Genomic DNA, 23,289 nt, shown 5'->3' with positions numbered 1-23,289 from the left:
TAGAGACCACTCCCTCCGCGACTCCCTTGTCAGATCCACACCCCCCACCGACCCAACCTCCACTCCCGGCACCTTCCCTTGCAACCGCAGGAGGTGCAACACTTGCGCCCACACCTCCCCCCTCACTTCTCTCCAAGGCCCCAAGGGAAACTTCCATATCCGCCACAGATTCACCTGCACCTCCACCCACATCATCTACTGCATCCGCTGCAGCCGGTGTGGCCTCCTCTATATTGGGGAGACAGGCCGCCTACTTGCGGAGCGATTCAGAGAGCACCTCTGGGCCACCCGGACGAACCAACCCAACCAACCTGTGGCACAGCATTTCAACTCCCCCTCCCACTCCACCGAGGATATGCAGGTCATTGGACTCATCCACCGCCAAACCACAACAACCCGACGGTCGGAGGAGGAGCGTCTTATCTTCCGACTGGGAACCCTCCAACCGCAGGGGATGAACTTGGACTTCACCAGTTTCTTCATCCCCCCTCCCCCCACCTTGTCTCAGCCGGATCCCTCCAGCCCGGCACCGCCTTCCTGACCTGCAGTCTTCTTCTTGACCTCTCCGCCTCCATCCTACTCCGACCTATCACCCTCACCTTGACCTCTTTCCACCTATCACATTTCCAACTCCCCTCCTCCAAGTCCCTCCTCCCTACCTTTTATCTTCTCCTGCTGAACACTCTCTGCTCATTCCTGAAGAAGGGCCTGTGCCCGAAACGTCGAATCTCCTGTTCCCTGGATGCTGCCTGACCTGCTGTGCTGTTCCAGCAATAAAGTTTCAACTTTGATCTCCAGCATCTGCAGACCTCACTTTCTCCTGGAATGAATATTTGCAGCTCCAGATAGTAGACATTAAGCAATATCCTCTCATCGAGGCTGAAGCAAGTTTGAAACCTGGACTGGTAACAACACACATGTTAGGTGAGGGCAGACAATGGCCTAGTGGCATTATCACCTTGTCTGTTAGTGTAAAGATTCAGCTAATGTTCTTGGAACTAAGGTTCAAATCCCACCATGGTGGATCAGCTGGAAAAGAAGAGAGCAATCAAGGTAGTGACATCTCCTACAGACTAGAGCAGCAGCATGGTGGCAGTAAAGGAAAGCAGGCAATGTGCATGGATCCAGAGGATCTCAATAAATCTTTGAAGAGATCTCACTATTCCATACCTGGCATTGAAGACATTTTGCCATAGCTTTTCAAGACAAAAATCTTTATTGCAGTACATGTGAAGGTTATATACTGGCAACTAAATCTGAATGAAAGCAATAGTTTTCTCTTTATATTCTGAACGCTATCATGAAGATAGAGATTTTTGCACAAGCCTTTTGGTATGACCACTACTGCAGAACAGTATCCGCACAAAAGTAAAAGATGGTCAGTTATCTTTCCAAAGTGGATGCTATCATTGATGATCTGCTGGCCTATGGATTTGAGGATGCAATGGAAGAAGCCAGTGTAGACCACAGTAAAAATATAGTGTGACTGAAAGAGAAAGCTCACCAGTTGAACCTGAAGCTCAAGAAGAAGAAAAAATGCAATTGAAGATTCCTGAAGTCAAGACCTTATGATTAGATTCCCTACTGTGTAGAAACAGGCCCTTTGGCCCAACAAGTCCACACCGACCCTCCGAAGAGTAACCCACCAAGACCCATTTTCCCCTCTGACGAATGCATCGAACACTGTGGGTAATTTAATATCGTCAATTCACCAAACCTGCACATCTTTGGACTGTAGGTGGAAACCAATGCAGACACGAGGAGAATGTGCAAACTCCACACAGTCACCTGAGGCTATAATTAAACCTGGGCCCCTGGCACAGTGAGGCAGCAGTGCTAACCACTGAGCCACCATGCCACCCTCATCAAAAGGATGTCCTGGCTCCTGACGAGGTGAAAATTATGGAAGAGATACTGTGATCAACAGAAAATGGTACAATGATTTTATTGGATTCATGAACTACCTAGCAAAGTTCTTATCTAACTTTTCATCAGTATGTCACTCTCTACACAAGCTCACTGCTAAGAATGTTTGGTGGTATTGGGGCTCAGAACCAGAAGCAGCTTACACTTGAATCAATCAGTTAGCATCAACACTTGAATCTGTTCAGGAATTTGTCAACGCAGCCAGACGTTTTGAATCTGGAAGATAAGTGTCTTGCTCATTCAAGAACTTGACATGAGAGCAACATTTCCTAGAGAGGAAACATTACCCCAAGAATAAACTGATACTGAATGAACAGACAATAGGCACACATTTGCACACAATTAGAAGACCTGCATGATTTACAGATCATGTTTGCAATGCATACGCAGAGACTGACAAAAGTATCACTTAATCAAAGGAACTTTCATGAATGTATGAATACATATGAATGAAAATATTCTTAATATTAGGTAATTTGCAACTGAAAGTTACAGTGCATGCGTTTTTGCTAGTTTTATTAGAATGAGGATATTTGGAGAAATTAATTTATAAGAACACTGTCAACACCTAACATGTCATAGTCATGTGACCTTTGCTGTAAACTGCTTCTGCTTTCAAATGATTTGTCATTTAATAACACAATGTTTAACTGAGATGGGCCCAAGTCACAGCAAGAAACAAACGTCAAGATCCTGAAGCTCACAAGCCATGTCCTGCCCAGTTTAGCTCCCAACAAATAATAGAGATGAACAAATATTCTTGTATTTTTCCAGAGGGGAGAATGTATATTTGTTTCAGAATTACAGGTTTGCTCTCCGTTTGTTCTTTCCTGTTTTATCTTTACTGTGTTATAGATTTTTTGTAATTTCCCTTTGGAGGAGTGGTCCCAATGTCAAAAATGTTATTTTTATCGTTAGACTGTAACTTGATCTCTGTGGGAAATATAATTTGATTTGAGAAAGCTTTTGTGAGGATAATATCAACTATAACAATCCATTATCACAATGAAGTTTTTCTTTCTTGTACTGGAGCACTTAGAAAATACAATCATAGATTTCTTCTTGGCGTTGCTGTCCAATTCTTCCTAAGCTCTTAGAATCAAGTCATAGACATCAATTCATTCAAATGCCAGCTGTTTGATCCCATCTCTGTAAATTTAACCACAACCTGAGGCTAACTGGTGTGAACATCAGAGTATCATCATTACATCTGAGCTTATGTATGAACTCAGTCTCATATTTTAAACTACCATTGAAACACTTTTCAAATCATATATAATGAATGAAAATATATTGTTGTAATGCTTTCTTCAGACACACTTAAAACTGTTCATTAATACCACTGGAGAAATCATGACAGGAGCATTGCTTCAAAAATCAAGTGCAATCATGAAGTCATAGAGAAGTACAGCATGGAAACAGACCCTTCAGTCCAACTCATCATGCCAATCAGATATCCTAAATAAATCTAGTCCCATTTGCTAGCATTTGGCCCATATCCCTTTAAACCCTTCTTATTCATGCACCCGTCCAGATGCCTTTTAAATGCTGTAATTGTACCAGCCTCCACCACTTCCTCTGGCAGCTCATTTCATACACACACCACTCTCTGCGTGAAAAGGTTGCTCCATAGGTCCCTTGTAAATCTTGTCTTCTGGTTTTTAACTCCCCCACCCCTGGGAAAATACCTTGTCTGTTTACCCTATCCATGACTCTCAGGATTTTATAAACCTCTATAAGGTCATCCCTCAGTCTCCGACACTCCAGAGAAAATAGCCTTGGTCTATTCAACCTCTCCCCACAGCTCAACCTCTCCAACCCTGGCAATATCCTTATAAATCTTTTCTGAACTCTTCCAAGTTTCACAACATCCTTCCTATGACAGAAAGAGCAGAATTGCGTGCAGGGTTTCAATAGTATCTTAACCAATGTCCTATCCAGCCACAACATAACATCCCAACTCCAAAGCTTAATGCTCTGACCAATAAAAGCAAGCATACCAAACACCTTCTTCATGATCCTATCTACCTCCATTTTCAAGGAACTATGAACCCGCACTCCGAAGTCTCTTTGTTCAGCAACACCCCCCATGACCTTACATTAAATGTAGGAGTCCTGCCCTGATTTCCATTTCCAAAATGCAGCACCTCATATTTATCTAAATTAAACTCCATCTGCCACTCCTCAGCCCATTGACCCACCTGAACAAGATCCTGAGGTAACCTTCTGCGTGTCCACTACACCTTTAATTTTGGTGTCAACTGTAAACTTACTAACCATACCTCAGATGTTTAAATCCAAAGAATTTATACAAATGATGAAAAGCAGTAGACCCAGCATCGATCATTGTGGCACACCCCTGGCCACAGGGCCTCCAGTCTGAAAAGCAATCCTCCACCACCACTCCCTGTCTTCTAACTTTGAGCCAGTTCTGTACCCAAATAGCTGGTTCTCCCTATATTCAGTGTGATCTAACCTTGTTAACCAGTCTACCATGAACCTTGACGAACACCTTACTGAAGTCCATATAAATCATGTCCATTGATCTGCCCTCATTAATCCTCTTTATTACTTCTTCAAAAAACTCAATCAAGTTAGTGTGTCCTATTTAGCTTTGTGATATTGATACAAATCTAGATAATACATAAACCTTGCTTAAAAATCTGACAACCAAATATTTCTTCTGTTACTATTTTAGTTGTTACAATTTTTAAAGAAAAAATTGTCAATGCAGGAAGTCTGTGTTGTGACGATGTTATAGCAGATATAGAATCCACTAGAAAGCTTGCCTTTTTTCGAGTTTCATCGACAAAGCCAATGAAAGCTGAACTAGCGAAATTTTACACGAGACTATATTTATGCAACAGTTAAATCATTCTTCCCAACGTTACTAATTTACTTTCACTTGATTATTTTAGTTAAATGCGATAATTGTTTGGGTTTGTCTCTAGGTTTCAATTGAACAGCTTTCCAATTACTCTTGTCAAACAACTGTGTCTTTTTTCTTTCACTTGTGCTGATTTTAACATTCTTTTTTCTCATCCTGTCACCTTCATTATATCTTAACATCATCCCCAGGACATCTTAACATTACTGCAATGTGAAATGAAACCAAGACGTACTTGGGCTCAATTTTTGAATGCCACGGGGTAAGAATGGAAGCCAGCAAGGGTCTAATATAACCGTGCAGTCACATGCTGTTTTCTCAATACAGAAGTGCTAAGGAGGCCAGTGATGATGAAAGCATTTTTCATCCACCTCAGTGAAAGCCTGATTCTTAGCTGATGCTCCAGATATCTCAGAGGATCACCAGCGGGTGAGCAACTAGCATTCACTTCATAAATTTCTGTGTCTTACAGCAGCCCTGAGCAGTCCACTACATCAAACAGTTTCTGCATCCACTGCGAGTGCTATCATATATGAGGCACACTCTTAATGAAGGATCTCCTGCTCAAAGTGAGGGCTATTGTGGCCTACGTAAATGAACTCCTGCATGCTTGCCTATGACCTTGCACTGCGCTATGAAAAAGCCATCTTTTACTGGAGCTGCTAACCCATCCTGTATTACATATCCTGGATAAAATGACTAGTTCAAATGAAAGAGCAGCAATTGGTGTTGCACAGAAGCAGAAGTGCAGAAATGATAGTGGATTCATGAATTAGGAAAATGCACAGTTATTTCTTTGGCATTGGATGGGACTCCAGGATGGTGTGACACCTCCCTGGTACAAGGGTAAAGGATGTCATGTGAAGCTGAAGAGATAATTTGGGAAGGGTTAAGAGTCAGAAGTTGTGGTCCACAGTGCTACCAATAACAGAGATATAAAGAGAATGAATACTTGAAAGCAGATTTTAAGAAGTTAAGAAAGTGACTGAAAAGCAGGACTTCAAAGGTAGTCAGAACCCATAATCTTTGCCGTATCCAATGCCTCCAACCATTTCTTGATATCTGTGATGCTGGAGACCTTTGGAGAGGCTGAAATAGATCACCCACTTGGCACTTCTAGCTGAAGATTATTATGAATGCTTTCACCTCACCTTTTGCACTGATGTGTTCGGCTTTTCCATCAGTGAGGATGGGGATATTTTATGGAGTCTTCTCCTCCAGTGAGATGTTTAATTGTCCACCACCATTCGTGATTGGGTGTGGCAGGATTGCAGATCTGATCATTTCACTGTGGGATTGCTTAGCTCTGTCTATCACTTGCTGCTTTGCTGTTTGGCTCTCAAATAGTCTTGTTTGGCAGCTTCACCAGGTTAACACCTCATTTTTAGATTTGCCTAGTTCTGCTCCTGGTATGCTCTCCTGCACTCTCCATTGAACCAGAATGGATTCGCCTTACAGAAAGCAAAGGGAACTGGTGAGAGTGGCACCCCTAGACATCAAGGCTGTATTCAACCAAGTAAGGTATCAAGGAGCCCTAGCAAAACTGGAATCAATGGGTACCATGTGGTTAGAGTCACACTTGACATATAGGAAGATGGTCACGGTTGTTGGAGTCATCTCAGATCCAGGACATTTCTGCAGGTGTTCCTCAGGGCAGTGTCCTTGGCCCAACTATCTTCAGTTGCCTTATCAATGACCTCCTCTCCATCATAAGTCAGAAGTGGGGATGTTCACTGATGATTGCACAATGTTCAGCACCATTTGTGACTCCTCAGACACTGAAGCAGTCCATATCCAAATGCAATAAGATCTGGACAATATCCAGGCTTTGGATGACAAGTGGCAAGTAACATTTATGCCACACAAATGCCAGGCTATGACCATCACAAATAAAAGACAATCTAACCACCACCACTTGATATTCACTGCTGTTACCTCACAGAATCCCCCACTATTAACATCCTCGGAGTTATCATTAATCAGACTTGACTCACCATTTAAACATAGTTGCTACAAAAGCAGGGCAGAAGCTAGGAATACTGTGGCAAGCAACTCACCTCCTGATGCCCCACAGGAAGAATGTGTAAAATCCACACAGGCAAATTCACTAAACATCCTCAGATAGTACCTTCCAAACCCATGACCACTTCCAACTAGAAGGGCAATACAGCAGATATATAGGAACACCATCACCTTCAAGCTCCCCTCCAAGCCACTCACCATCCTGACTTCAAAACATATTGCTGTTCCTTCACTATCACTGGGCCAAAATCCTGGAATTCCCTTTCTCGTGGCATTGTGAGTCAACCTACAGGTCGACTACAGCAGTTCAAGAAGGCAACTCACTATTACCTTCTCAAGGGTGACTATGTACGAGCAGTAAATGCTGGCCATCCAGCAGCACCCACATTCCACTAAATAAATATATTTTCTTTTTAAAATGGTGAAGGGGTGTTTTTGTGACGGGAAGCTTGCATCCGGTGGAGTTTTGCAGAGATCAGTGATAGGGCCCTTCTTGTCTGTGGTTACTTAAATGATTTAGACTTGAATGGAGGCATGCTGGTTAGTAAGTTCAGAGAAGATATGTAAATAGTGAGGAGGATGGCCTTAGATTACAGGAGGACATGGACAAGCTAATCAGATGGGCTGATCTGTGGCAAATGATATTCAATTGGATAAGTGTGAGGTTGTGCACTTGGGAAGGCCAAACAAAGCAAGGGATAACATGATGAACCTATAGGACCCTGGGAAGAACCAAGGATCAGAGGGAACTTGGTATTCATGTATAACAGTCACTGAAAGTAACAGGATAGGTAGACAAAATGGTTAAAAAGGCTTTTAGAACACTTGGCTTTAATAGCCAAGGCATAGGTTCATTTTAATAGTAGGGATGTGACACTGGAACTGTGAAAAAAATCATTAGCTAAGCCACAGCTGCAATATTGTGTGCAGGTCTTGAATCCAGATGTCGGAGGGACGTAATTGTAGTCAAGAGGGTGCAGAGGAGAGTTGTGAGGATGTTGTCTGGGCTGGAGAGTTTTAGTTCTGAAGTGAGATTGGATAGACTGGGGTTATTTTCCTTAAAGCAGAGGAGATAGGGAGGGAACATGGTTGAGATGTATAAAATTATGAAGGACATGCTTTTCATCATTTATATAAATGATTTGGATGTGAACACAGGAGGTATGGTTAGTACGTTTGCAGATGACACCAAAATTGGAGGTGTAGTTGACAGCAAAGAAGATTGCCTCAGAATACAACGGGATTTTGATCAGATAAGCCAATTGGCCGAGGACTGGAAAATGGAGTTTAATTTAGATAAATGTGAGGTGCTGCATTTTGGAAAGGCAAATCAGGTCAGCACTTATACGCTTAATGGTAAGGTCCTGGGGAGTGTTGCTGAACAAAGAGATCTTAAAGTGTAGAATCATAGTTTCTTGAAAGTGGATTTGCAGGTAGATAGGATAGAGAAGAAGGATTTTGATATTCTTGCCTTTATTGATCAGTGCATTGAGCATTGGAGTTGGGAGATGTATATGACGTTGGTTAACCACTATTGGAATAGTGCCTGCCATTCTGGTCTCCCTGCTGGAAGAAAGATGTTGTGAAGCTTGAAAGATTTCAGAAAAGATTGACAAGGATGTTGCCAGATTTGGAGGGTTTGAGCTATAGGGAGAGGCTGAATTGACTAAGGCTATTTTCCCTCGAGCATAGGAGGCTGGGGGGCGTGACCTTATATAAAATCATGAGTGGCATGGATAGAATAAATGGACAAGGTCTTTTCCCAGGGTTGAGGGAGTCCAAAACTAGAGGGCATAGGTTTAACGTGAGAGGGAAAAAGATTTAAAAGAGACATAAGGAACAACTTTTTCATGCAGAGAGTGGTGCATGTATGGAATGAGCTGCCAGAGGAAGTGGTGGAGGCTGGCACAATAAGAATATTTAAAAGGCACCTGGATGGGTTATGGCCTAAATACTGGCCAATGGCACTAGATCAATTTAGGATATGAACGAGTTGGACCGAAGGGTCTATTTCTGTGCTATATATCTCTATGACTCGATTGCACAGACAGGGTAAAAGGGGAAGAAACTTTTCCCACTGTTGGAGGGATCATTGACTTTGATTTAACGTAAGTGGTTGGAGATTTAGAAGGGATGTGAGGAAATATCTTTCACCCAGAGTATGTCGGGTATCTGGAACTCACTGCCATTAGAGGCAGAACTTCTCATAACACACAATTACAACATTTAAAAGACATTTGGGTAAGTACATAAATAGGAAAGATTTGGAGAGAAATAGGCCAAATGCAAATAAATGTTTAGTTTGGGAACATGGTCGGTGTGGACTAGTTGGAATGAAATGTCTGTTTTCAAGCTGTATGACTCAGCATCTCTATGACTCTATGTATTTAAATATACATTTGCATTGTCAAGACATACCAGACAATTGGCCAAATGCTCGAAAATGAGAGAAAGATAGCTAGATGGTGAGCCAAAGGGCTGTTTTTCTGTTGTGGATCATGATGACTATATTCAAAGTTTGTGCACAGATTTGTAGCTCGGGTGGCCCCATACTTAAGTAGTCATCCTGGACAAAGCAGAGTACATCCAGAAAGCACAACAACTACTTGCAGATATCAACACCTACCAAAAGAGGGAGCTTGACCCCATCCCACAGCTCACCAATAGGATAAACAACACTCTGAGGAACCTACAAAAAAATGGACAGATAACCAGGTTTGACCGACAAAGAATGAAACCTGAAAGCAACAACACCCCCAAATTCTATGTACTACCGAAAGTGCACAAACCAGACATCCCACTCAGACCCATCGTATCACTACCAGGGACACCATCTCACAAACTGGCTAAAGGGCTACAGCAGAAACTGAAACACCTGATCAGCGGATCCAGACACTCTATACAGTCAACACAGGAATTCTTGGACATCATCAGAAATATACACATAGACAAGGAAGAAACTATGGTCTCATTCGATGTAACGGCACTTTTCACCTCTATCGACAAAACCCTAGCCAGAGAAACAATAGCCAACCTGCTGGACATACAGAACAGACAACAAGACGGTGAACCTATCAACAAAGACTGCATACTCAAACTACTGGACTTGTATCTCACAACACACTTCACATTCAACAACCAAATATATGAACAAATCAACGGCACACCCATGGGCTCACCCATCTCTGGACTCATAGCAGAAGCTGTAATGCAAAGATTAGAACAAACAGTCTTACTTCAAATTCAACCCAAACTCTGGGTCAGATATGTAGATGATACCTTTGTAATCATTAACAACACAGAAATAGAGAACACACACTGGATCATCAACGCCACACTCACAGGAATCCGATTCATTAGAGAGGAAGAAAAGGACAACCAACTCCCATTCCTAGACATGATGCTACAGAGAACACTGGACGGAGAATTCACCACAAAGGTATACAGGAAAGCCACATACACAGACCAAGTCCTGAACTACAAAAGCAACCACCCCAACACACACAAAAGAAGTTGCATCAAGACACTGTTCAAAAGGGCCACAACACACTGTAGTACACCAGAACTGCAAAAAGAGGAAGAAGAACACCTCTACAATGTATTCGCCAAAAACGGATACCCCCGCAATTTCATCAACAGATGCCTAAGGGAGAGACAACGGAATGAGGACATGTCACAACCCAAAGGACTAGCCACGTTATCATACATCAACAACATTTCTGAACTGATAGCCAGGCTACTGCGACCACTAGGACTCATAACAGCACACAAACCAACAGCCACTCTCAGACAACAACTCACCAGGACAAAGGACCCGATACCCAGCATGAGTAAAACCAACGTAGTATACAAAATCCCATGCAAGGACTGCACAAAACACTACATAGGACAAACAGGAAGACAGCTAACGATCCGTATCCATGAACACCAACTAGCCACGAAATGACACGACCAGCTATCCTTAGTAGCCACACACGCAGATGACAAGCAACATGAGTTTGACTGGGATAACACTACTATTATAGGACAAGCCAAACAGAGAACAGCCAGGGAATTCCTAGTGGCATGGCACTCATCCACTGATTCAATCAACAAGCACATTGACCTGGACCCAATATACCGGCCACTGCAGCGGACAGCTGGAACTGACAACCAGAAGCGGCAGATTCAAACCACTACAAATGCCGGAGGAAAGATCACAGAAGCGCTTCACAGGAGGCTCCCAAGCACTGAGGATGTCACCTAGACAGGGGACGAAACGTCTGCAACACAAATTCCCAACTCGGCGAACAGAACCACAACAATGATGACTATATGACTTTGTCATCCAATTCTGGGTAAATCTGTCTTGATACCTTTGGTCAATTAAATTGCAATCTGTGTGGTGTTTGACCACTGTTTGTCTGTTAACTCCATGAAAATTCTGAATGTTAGAGTCTATTTTCTCGACATAGGTATATAGTTTAGAATCTTGAACTCACCAATCTGTCTTGTAATTATTTAATAATTATTGCGTATGTTCTTTCACTCACATTTGTATAAGAAAGCTTTTCTCAGTGTTTCAATTTAACCTCAGAATCCTATTACTTATTTTTGTGTCCAAGGTTTATTTATTCTATCAGCCGGATCATAATTAAGATCAGAGCAACCTCCCTCACAGCTTTCAGTGTGGTCTCCAGTTTCACTGTCTGCCTGGAATTCAAGGCCTATGTTTCTGATTAGGCATTGTTTAATTGAAATATTCTGTGAAGTTTCATTCTGCACTAAGGGAAGTATAACTACAGCCACATCATGAATTTCAATGGGCCCCATACTTAAGTAGTCATTCTTCCATTCCAACACCCATAGCTATTTATTGGATACCAAACCATATATATATATATATATATATGGTGAGCAAGATAGCAACTCCTTAAAACAGTTCTGTTCTGGGTCTGTGTTCAGGAATTTCTGTTTTTTGCTACTGCAGTGAAACTTCAGCCTAATAAATGTGCAGTTTTGTTTCAAGGAAGATGGAGTACACTGAGTTAATGAATGGCCACAAGTGATATATTAGATGTGGTTGAAGTATCTGGAATACTGAATTACTGCTAATGGCATCAAATGGAGAGGTTTCAAAAATCTGCTTTATTTGAAGAAAATTCCATGCCTGTGATTAATAACAGGACTGTTATCACTCCAGAGACTTCAAAATTAAGCCAGCCGCCCCTATACTCAATCGAGCAGAACAGAAAAAGAAAACAAATATTTACATTGTGACTTACATGTCTCCCAGGTATTCTAAAACATTTCACAACAAATTATGCTTCTTATGAAACAAGAACATAAATTGCTGGAAAAGCTCAGCAGGTCTGGCAGCATCTGTGGAGAGAAATCAGAGTAAATGTTTCAGGTCAGGTAACCCTTCCTCAAAATGGAAGGAAGGTTCTGAGGAAGGGTTACTTGACCTGAAATGTTAGCTCTGATTTCTCTCCACAGTTGTTGCCAGACCTGTTGAGCTTTTCCAGCAATTTCTGTTTTTTGCTTCTGATTTACAGCATCCACCGTTTTTTCGGTTTTTGTACTATTTTGAAGTTGAAATCATTTGATTTAATATAGTCAAATGTAGGGCAGTCAAATTTCAATCAGTGAGATGTGTGCATTACAGTGTTTAACATGGGGTTGTGAAAGGAAACATCATAGCACACGGCTGAAAAAACTGGGCAGGTGAGGATTTTAGTTTCATCCTATTTTAGTAGTTATAAGAAGAAAAAAATGACTTAAAAAGGATGATTGAAATGTGAATAGGAGATGCTTTTGAACAGAGGTTTATCAAGCTGAATTCACTACATATTTATTTATTTAGCATTTAAGAAGGCATGACTTAGGTTGAAAGAAAGGCAGGTAAGCTATCCTCCTGCAATATGCTTGAGTGGAAACTCCTGCTACAGAGTGGGACCTGGTGGAGAGAGATCCAGCTTGATTTCTTGTCTCTACACAAAGTTTAAAATTAAATAGCAAAAGTGCATTTATATTTTTGCCTTCAAAGGTTCCCAGTAATTATAATGAATGTAAATATTGGTCAGCCCTGATAATTTTTGGCATTGATTTATATAGAAATCAAAAGGTTCAGATTTGGACATAGAGATAACAACAATTGAACAGTGCTGAATCATCCATTGAAGCAGTCAATCCATATTCATCTATTTCTTTGAAGTTATTGGAATTAATTTTACACCCAAAATTATATGCTTTTGGATTGATTGAGAAAGTAAAATTTGACTTATCAGAATTTATCTTGAACATGATGACTTTCATTTTTATCATAAAAGGGAAAGATGGCAGATAACTCATCCACTCTGAGTCAGTAGTTTGGTAGATCAAAGTTTTAAGGAATATAAACAAGAAAGTGCTGGAGAAACTCAGCAGATTAGCAGCATCTATGCAGAGAGAAAGGATTAATGTCTTGAACATAACTCGTGTTCAGAAGAAGTCACATCAGATTCGAAATGTTAACTCTCTTTCTCCTTCCACTGATGTTGCCAGACCAGCTGACTTTTGCCAACACTTTTTGTTTTTATGTCAGATTTTCTGCATCTGCAGTGTTTTTCTTTGATTTAAGTTTTAGATTAGATTAGATTAGATTACTTACAGTGTGGAAACAGGCCCTTCGGCCAACAAGTCCACACCGATCCGCCGAAGCGCAACCCACCCAGACCCATTCCCCTACATTTACCTCTTCACCTAACACTACGGGTAATTTAGCATGGCCAATTCACCTAACCTGCACAATTTTGGACTGTGGGAGGAAACCGGAGCACCCAGAGGAAACGCAGACATGGGGACAATGTGCAAACTCCACACAGTCGCCTGAGGCGGGAATTGAACCCGGGTCTCTGGCGCTGTGAGGCAGCAGTGCTAACCACTGTGCCACCGTGCCGCCCACAAGTTATAAGGAAGTTGCGCCTTTTAATTATAAGGATTTAACATTTTTAACCCTTTTTAGCAGAAGGCGAGTATTGTCTGCAAAACCTCTCGGCCTAACAAGGTCCCATATTGCCAGTTTCATAATCACCATCTCCCCCAGTGATCTCTCCTCATGACCACACACTAATCAGCCACCCTCACCAACTTCTGAAGAAGGGTCACTGGATCTAAAGCATCTGCTTTCTCTCCATATGCTGCCAGACTGACTGAATTTTTCATCAATTTCTGCTTTTGTCTCTAATCAAGATATTTTCTACACACCCATCACCATCTCTCCTCATATCTGAATACAATCTCTTCCTTGGTCGCTATCTTCTTTGTGCTCACTGCATTTCATCTAGTCATTGTGACTGACAGTCAGCCATCCTGCCAAGTAAACTAACTGTTTGGTCAGAAACTTAAAGGAAAAAACTTTTAAATTGTTCTGCATTTGAAGTCATCGTAGCATTCATGAAACCTTTACCTTTCTAGTTTTCAATCCAGAACCCCTTCTTTATGCTCTGTGAATCCTCAGTACATCCTCTCCCTTGTGCTACGATAGTATTTTTCTCACTGTCTCTGTTGTTTTTTTTGGCTGTTTCTTTCTGCTTCATTCTTCAGATATTATTGGCTATTAAACCAATAGAATAAAGACTGTTTACTGTCAAAACAGTATTATGCATGAGATTGACATCCAAAGCAGTGAGACAGATCTGAAGACCTTAAAGCTGTTTAACATGGATCTGTGTTTACCTATCAGAACAATAAAGTAGATTATATTTTAAGAACTAAAATTAATAATCCTTGTGAATGATAATTGCAGGGTTGTGATGTTTCAGGATTGCTACTGGCAGGTTAAACATTGACTTTTTTATGGTCATAATAGTAAATTGTCAGTGCTAAATGTGCACTATAATTGAGTTGGCAAGTTAAACTTCTGATTATTTGTGTGGCATGGTCCAGGTTCCTTGACCAATGTCGGCAATATTGAGTTCAGGATCAGTGATCTGGCCTACATATGTTGTACTAAGCTGAATATTTACCCTCAAATTTCTACACTGTTTAGTCTTTGATGTAACTCTGCAATTAACAGTCAAATTCAACACACCATCCCATACATGCCTTCCACAGCTTCAACCAACCCTGACTAGAGTCAAACTGGTTACCCTGTTCCCCCAATGTGATAGCCCAGTCCTGCAAACAAACCCAAGATGACTATCCACAACTACCCACTCTTTCTTTCTCAATCACTCAATCATCCACCCATTCATTGACCTAATCACTCATTCATCCTTCCACTTACCCATCCGTTGAACACATGTAAGATCTTTGAGCACATGACTAAATATAGCAGCTAAAGGTATGGGTGAGTATGTCTGCTGTGAAGCTTCTCTTTGCGATTCCTTTGTTTCTGGCTGCACAGTGACTTTGCTACAACAACTGGCAGAGGAAGTACCAGCTGGAAGGACACAAAATCAGTTAAGATGCAGCAATCTTTGTAGTTGTTGGTGATCTTCTTAGTATCAATGCCAACCACAGATATGAGTCATATGTACCCACTATTCTGCTTGCCAGATAAAAAAAAAATGAATTTGTCCGTTTCAGTGTAAGTAAACTTTAATGGTACAAAATATCTTAATTATTGCAAAATAGACTTTTGGGAATAAACAAAAAAAATTAAAAGTTTCATTTTATAATATGTTAATTATTGTTAAAGAATTGATAAAGCTAAGAAAACACATTTTTTAACTACAAACCAGAGAAATGATCTCAAGGCAAAGGCCATTTCCACCTCTTGGAACACCTGACAAATATGCGGTTGGAAATTTGACTCTGGTTCAGGCTCATCAGCCACATAAGGATCCACAAAACCCACGACCAGTGACATGGAATTTCCAAAGTGGACAATCATGTCCATTAGCCAGTGATTGTTAGTGACCAACTCTTCTTCATTATTCCTATTGTTCTTTCCCTCTCTGTATTTAGCCCTCTATACAGATTTTTCACTGACTGAAATATTCTAATTCACACCTCACAGTTCAGATTCTGTGCCAAATTAAGAATTTGTTGATTTAATTGGTTAAAGAGACATGCCGATGCTTGCCCCATTCCAAAACATCTGCAGAGGACATCGTACTGCTTTCGATTTCCAATCATCACAGACTGCCTTTAAAAAGCCTGTTGGGAAACGTAACTGTGATGAATAGCTTGGGCTGGTGATCAAAACTCACTGCTAAACCTCAGCTAAAATAAAAGAAAATGTCTGACTATACAACAGCACTCAATGGATGCTGGATATGAAACCAAGTTTGTCATGAAATTGCCCAGATTACCAAATATTAACTGAAATAAGACCTGTAATGGGCCAAACCAAACCCTATGCAAATGTATCAAGGAGGTAGACTTGATCCTAATGTTTATCTTATTTAAAGACAAGCTTAAGGTGCTGTAGGTCGATTAGACATGCTATTTGGCTTTAAGTAGAACACACTTTATTCTTACCTCTAGTTAAAATACAAAGGAAAGAAGAATTGGAATAACTTTAAATTAATTGAAAAACTAAACAGAATAATAGATTATTTAATGGTAATTCTTCCAATATAGTAATTTCCCATAAACACACTCTTAGCAAAGGCAAATTCAGTTTAATAGATTATTGCCCATGCAATTCTAGAAGCAGAGAGAACTCTTAACTTTTAGCTGTATCAGAGAGATGTAATAGCTTCCACTGCCAACTTCAACCCTAGCAGCTACTGAAAGCTAAATTAAAACCCTGCTTGTGTAGCAGCCTGACTCCACCCATTCATGCTGCTTTTATTGTTACAAATTTAAAAAATAAACCCCAAAGCCTCAAAAGCTGTTTACTTTATTGGCTTCAAATAGACAGCTTCGCATTTCCGACCGCTCAAAATATTTCTTTGAAGAAAACCAAAACAAAATGAATCAAGTAAAAGTATTGTCACAGATTTGATATGTTGGGTCTAATAACATGCAATATGAAGGTTCAGTACATTAGAAGATTTTAAATTGATTTTGATTGCATTACCATAATTTTTCCTTACTTTTTAATGGCATGTGGGTATTTCTGGTATTGTTGTTCATCAAAACTTCCTGATTGGCTTGTCACTCTGTTTCAATCAACCACATTACTGGAGGTCTGGAATCACATTTAGGTCAGACCAGGTAAATATTATTCTGGGTTGTGGGTGGTTGAGTATTAGTGCTGATAGATTACTGATGAACCTTGTCAAGAAGAGGTACTTACATGACATAGCAAGAGGCAGTTTATTGCTTGAGAGCAGTTGGTACAATGTATCAATGTACAATGTACCATGTTAAACATAATGACTTAAGACTATCAAAACCCAGAAATGACAGGATCTGTGCAAGACTGCCTGAATCTCCTCCCAATGATCACATAACAGCATCAGATTAGCTGTAGCCCCGCACAAAAAAAACTTCAATATTAACTCTTTCAGAACCATGACTTTACATAGTACTATGGACACTGGAGTTCATGACCTTAAGGCCATTGATGAACTTGATGTGTTTTCACAAAAAATTATGATAGTTTCATGGTCACCATTACTGATACTAACGCTCAAACCCAAATGTATCAATTGAATTTAAATTGCACCAGTTGATATATACCCATAGGAGTATCTTGACACTATCTTTAATCCAGTGTGTGCATTTTTAATCAAGTATCTCTCCATAAATTGGATCACAGTTTGTCCCAAGGTGTCTATACATTATATGGTTAGCGCTGATTTGACTGTCAAGTGCACTGTTTTTGGATTTTAGGACAAATTGTTATATTTTTCCTATTTCATGCTGACTAAATGCCTCTTGTTTTTTTTCTGTTTGCAGGGGCAGATGTTATTAATTTTGATGGCTACAGTCCATTATCCTATATGTTTAGAAATAAGAAAATGAAAACGTTAAAGGATATTATTTCACTGAAGTTTAAAACATCTGAAAATGAAGGTGTTATATTCCATGGCGAAGGACAACAAGGAGACTATATAACCCTTGAAATCAAAAAAGCAAAGCTGGTTCTTCGGGTGAACTTAGGTAATCTATATTTTCTCTGAACATTCTTAAGATAATTGACAGCATTGCAATATTTGCTTCGTTTTCTAACATGAAATAACAAATGCTAATGCTGTGTTGTGCACAAACCACATTAAAGAATGTTCTCGTAAAATGATCTTCTACGAAGCTTCATAGTTGCTGTGAATAGAGCTGCTTTGAGCAACCCACTAGTTTTCATTTGTCACAAGTCCTGTATCTATTTCTATTTTAAACTAAATTGTTAAGTAAATTTTTTTGTGGAGCACAAAGTTGATTGGAGCAAGATGAGGATAGAACCATGAATTGAACATAGGTTTGGAATGTCTTTTCTTGTTATCTTGTAATTGTGCTGCTCTCAGTCCTCTAGATAAAACCATTTAAGGCACAAGTATTTTTTTCCTCAATGCTGTAATCCTCAAAAACACAGATAGTTCACTATTTTGTAGCAGCCCCGATTTAAATCCAGCTGTAAAGCTCTGGTAGTGCAGATGAAAACAAGGATAATAATTGCTTGTGTAGAACAAAGCAGTGAATCAATTGAACACCTCTGATGATGTTGTAAACTCTCGACAGTTTGCTTTCAAAGATTTATGAATAGCAGCAATGGTGTAAGGCTGAATTATTGTTTTGAATTCAATCACTTCTTGTATCCAGCTTTACGCAACCATCTTATAAGTACTGAGTAGCTTACTTGTTTATATAACACAGCAAAAACAGTGAGTTGTGTTCAGCAGCAATAGAGTAATAAAAAATTAATCATATTAAATCTGAAGGCAGCCCTGTTGTTAATATTCATGCAGTTGACAATTTGATAGATTGTTATGTTGGTTTAATTAAGTAATACCACCTAAGACCTGAATCTCAAGCTTAGTGGTGTGAGAAAAATTATTTTACAAACAAAAAGGTATCAGCCGTCTCGTACAATTTTTCAAGATGGATATCAGATAACAAGCAGAAATTCTCTCTTCTAAATTTAATTGATCCGCTAAAGGACAGTAAAGTATTCAAATGCTGTGGGTGGCTTAGGCGGCAAATAAAAGAGACACTGCGAAGGTCAAAAAATGGTAAATGGAATTTTAAGAAGCTGTCAATGATTTCGGGCATAAATCATACCATATTAGATTGTTGAATAAAATGATTCACGTTGGAAGGAAAGATGGTAATAAACATACTTCATGAATAGTGCTAAGGATGATGTTCCACAAGACCTGAGAGCCTTACAACGTTTAATGATAACATGTCAATTTTGTAAATCAGCAATCAGAAAGCCAATACAGGTTTGATATCTATGGCCATAACAGTGTTTTTTTGCAAATTGTATCTTGAATCATGATATCATTGAAATGCATGTGCACTTCACAATCAAATATTTGTGTACTCAATATCACTCAGGTGCAATGGCATTAGTACTCAAAACGTAATGATGTTATTATTGTTACAAATTTATGTTGTGTCAGAAGTAATGGAGTGCAAGAGTATTTACCATGCTGCAATACTAACCAGTTCAGTTTCTGTCAGATATTTGTGAATGGGCTTGTTGGATTTGGTCAGATTCGGTATTTTATTTTCATGTCTAAATAATAGTGGGAATATAATGTAATTTTTAACATCTGCCCTAACAACATATTTATTGATCTTTCGTTGAGTCGTGAATATGGATTCTTTATCAGAAACTCAAGGCCAAATACACACACACACAGGCACCAAGTATGAGGATGGTGGAAAACCAGGAAAAATAATTCATTAGGTCGTGATCAGATTTCTCCAAGCTTAAGTTACAACAAGAACAATAGGTTCAAAAAAATTGAAAGGATATAGAAATTAGGAAGTAACCAGTGATTCAAAAAGGTGATTACCAGTTTGAGACCTAGACTGCAGGTTCAAGCTGAAAAAGAGAGACTCTTTTAGAATAAAATCTCTGGGTGCTTTTTCAAGATAATGGTTGATTATCATCAATAATGACTGCGTGGTATGCAACATGATAAGGTTGCATTACATCTTGGTTAAGGAGAAAGTGAGGACTGCAGATGCTGGAGATTAGAGCTGAAAATGTGTTGCTGGAAAAGCGCAGCAGGTCAGGCAGCATCCAAGGAACAGGAGAGGAAAAGTGCAGCGGGTCAGGCAGCATCCAAGGAACAGGAGAGGAAAAGTGCAGCAGGTCAGGCAGCATCCAAGGAACAGGAGATGGAAAAGCGCAGCAGGTCAGGCAGCATCCAAGGAACAGGAGATGGAAAAGTGCAGCAGGTCAGGCAGCATCCAAGGAACAGGAGAGGAAAAGTGCAGCAGGTCAGGCAGCATCCAAGGAACAGAGAGGAAAAGCGCAGCAGGTCAGGCAGCATCCAAGGAACAGGAGAGGAAAAGCGCAGCAGGTCAGGCAGCATCCAAGGAACAGGAGAGGAAAAGCGCAGCAATTCCTGAAGAAGGGCTTATGCCCGAAACGTCGATTCTCCTGTTCCTTGGATGCTGCCCGACCTGCTGCGCTTTTCCAGCAACACATTTTCAGTGCTTACATCTTGGTTACACCACAGACTGTGGAGAAGTTGCTATTTTATGAAATGAAATGGCAGATGGAGCTTAATTAAGACAAATGTGAGGTGTTGCATTTTGGTAAGAGAAACGAAGGAAAGACTTACACGGTTCATGGTAGGGCCCTGGGGATTATTGTTGAACAGAGAGACCTAGGAGTACAGGTACTAGTTTCTTGAAAGTGGTGTCACAGGTAGACAAGATAGTGAAGAAGGCATTTGATGCACTTGCCTTCATCGGTCAGAGAACTGAGTACAGGGGTTGGGCCATCATGCTATGGCTGGACAGTACATTGGTAAGGCCACATTTGGACTATTATATGAAGGATGTTATTAAACTGGAAAGGATGCAAAAAAGATTTACAAGAATGTTACCAAGTTTGAGTTATAAGGAAAGGCTGGATAGGCTGGGAGTTTTCTTCCTGGAGCGTCGGAGGCTGAGAGATTTGTAAAATAATGAGAGGTGGAGCTAATGTGAATAGCTGATGTCTTTTCCCAGGAGTGGGTGAGTCCAGAATTAGAGGGCGTAGGTTTAAGGTGAAAGGGGAATCATTTAAAAGGGAGCCGAGGCCAAACTTTTCATGCAGCAGGTGGTGCATAAATGGCACAAGCTGACAGAGGAAGTGGTGGAGGCAAGTATAATTAGAACATTTAAAAGATATTTAGACAGATGCAGAATAGGAAATGTTTAGAGGGATATGGGCTAAACATAGGTAAATGGGACTGGGTCAGTTCAGGAAACATGGTTGGCATAGCGGAGTTCAGCTGAAGGGTCTGTTTCTGTGCTGTATGACTCTGACTCTAAAAGGATAAGAGAGGTACAAGAGAGAGAAGGAGAAAAAAATTTCATAAAATAAGAAATTTTAAAAGATAAGTATATAAAAACCTGAAATATTTGACAATACTTTGTGGGAAGGAAGTGTTCTTCAGTGGATAACTCAAAGATTACCATTTTTAAATTAGGCTTTGCCTTTTCAGGAAAGTTGAGGAGAATTTTGTTCTCTGAGGGTTATTTGACATTACAACTGTCTATGTCCAAAGGCAGTGAAGGCAGAATCATATTTTTAAGGAAGACTTAGATATATTCATGTGATGCAGGGGAGTTAAAGGTCAAGGTTGGGAATGTGGAATTCAAAACACAGACAGATTGGCCATGATTTATTGAATGGTGGAGCAGATTCCAAGGGCTAAATGTTTTATATCTGCTGTTATATTGTAGTTGTTTCTGGACATGTGAATAACCCCATGCTCCATTCAGGGGAGCTGGATTTAAGTAATTAGTGCCTCAGTGCTGAGGAAGTTGCTGAGGACGATGTTGTCGACCACTGACTTTGAAGGATCTTTCAAAGAACTGAGAGTGTTACAATGTACGTGCTTTAAAATGCTTTCTGTAGATCGAACTAGTCCCCAAAGCATATAGGAGTGTAGGAATCACTATTGCCTCAGAAATCCATAACCTTAGTCTTGGTTTGAGTTGTGGTCCTCTTGTATTTTTATCCTCTATCAGTCAAAGGATGAGCTGACGCTTTGGAACTCATGATCAATTCTATCATCCATATTTTAAAAAATGCTCCCAAGAGCGTCTCAGTGACTCAGTGGTTAGTACTGCTGCCCCACAGTGCCAGGGACCTGAGTTCGATTCACGCCTTGGGCAACTGTCTGTATGGAGTTCGTACGTTCTCTCTATGTCTGTGTGGATTTCTGCCGGGTGCTCGGGTTGCCTCCCACAATCCATAGATGTGCAGGTGAGTGGATTGGCCGTGCTAAGTCATCCCTTGTGTTGCAGACTAGGTGGGTTAGCCATGGGACATATAGGGTAGTGGTGTGGGTCTAGGTGGGATCCTCTTTGGAGGGTTGGTGTGGACCTGATGGGCTGAATGGCCTGCTTCCACACTGTAGGGTTTCTATGAAGATATGACAACAGTCCATGTTTTCAAGGAACTCACCATCGATTTTAGTCGATGGAGAAAAAGAGTGAGCATTGAGTTGCAGTGATGTGTAATCAAAGAAAGGGTGATGTGACAAAGGGTCAATTAGATTCGAAATGTCAGCTCTTTTCTCTCTTCTCTGCCAGATCTGCTGAGATTTTCCAGCATTTCTTTTTTGGTTTTAGGAAATAAACCAGTGCTGATGCAATTGGCTGAATGGCCTCCTTCACCATTGTAACTATTCTTTGATTCAGACTGAGGATGCAATATATGGAAGAAAACCTTACATTGCTGTGTTTTCAGCGTACAATCCATTTCTCATTGGCTTCAGTGGAGTCAACAATGACTTTGAGATCAGTTCCCAAGTGAGAGAACAGCCACAAGTATAACTTGCATATGAAGCTCGATGAATGAGGTTGGAATGATTTTTACTTTTGGATTGAAGATGGTGTAGATCAAACAGTTTCCTGTCTGATCTTTAGCTTCATTACTTTGCCTGTAAGTAGTTTGCTTGAGAGTTATGGTGCAGTGACCCTGCCTTGTTTGACCACGGGTTTCACAGATAGAATCTGCAGTGATTCCATTGATGAGAATCATACCTGACACATCATCACGAATAGGTGAAAGATGATGACAAATTTCAAAAGGTAGCCAAATTTGAGAAGTCTACTCCTTAAGCTTTCATAGTTCACAGAGTCATCATTTATCATGAGGTTGGGAAAGGCCAAATAGAATTAATGGTCTTGTTCCTTCCACTTAAACTTGATGCATATTTAATATCATGCCTGTGGAGTCTCTTGATGGGTGAAAATTACAATGCAACTTTGGAAGGAGCTCCTCAGCTCCTTGGATAGAGGTAGTTCAGGAAGGTCCTTGCAATATTTTCTCTGTGGTAGAAAGAAGTGTTACTGCAATTATACACATCTCAAAATATAATGATGATCACAACATCCCTGAAATCCTCTAATTCCTTCACTTTGAT

The 23,289-nt window shown here is 40.3% G+C and overlaps 1 protein-coding gene across 1 annotated transcript in view; it reads left to right on the top strand.

Moving 5' to 3' along the window:
* LOC122550254 (contactin-associated protein-like 2) overlaps positions 1–23,289 on the top strand; it is a 2,045,475-nt gene that overhangs the window by 834,496 nt on the left and 1,187,690 nt on the right. The window contains exon 5 of the mRNA XM_087987230.1: positions 17,651–17,854. Coding sequence (XP_087843356.1) covers positions 17,651–17,854 — 204 coding nt within the window. The remainder of the gene's footprint in view (positions 1–17,650; positions 17,855–23,289) is intronic.

Source organism: Chiloscyllium plagiosum, unplaced genomic scaffold (assembly GCF_037043375.1).
Source record: "Chiloscyllium plagiosum isolate Xiang-an unplaced genomic scaffold, Cpla_swu_hap1 HiC_scaffold_5, whole genome shotgun sequence".
NCBI lineage: Eukaryota > Metazoa > Chordata > Chondrichthyes > Orectolobiformes > Hemiscylliidae > Chiloscyllium > Chiloscyllium plagiosum.
This window is presented reverse-complemented; position numbering and strand designations above follow the sequence as displayed.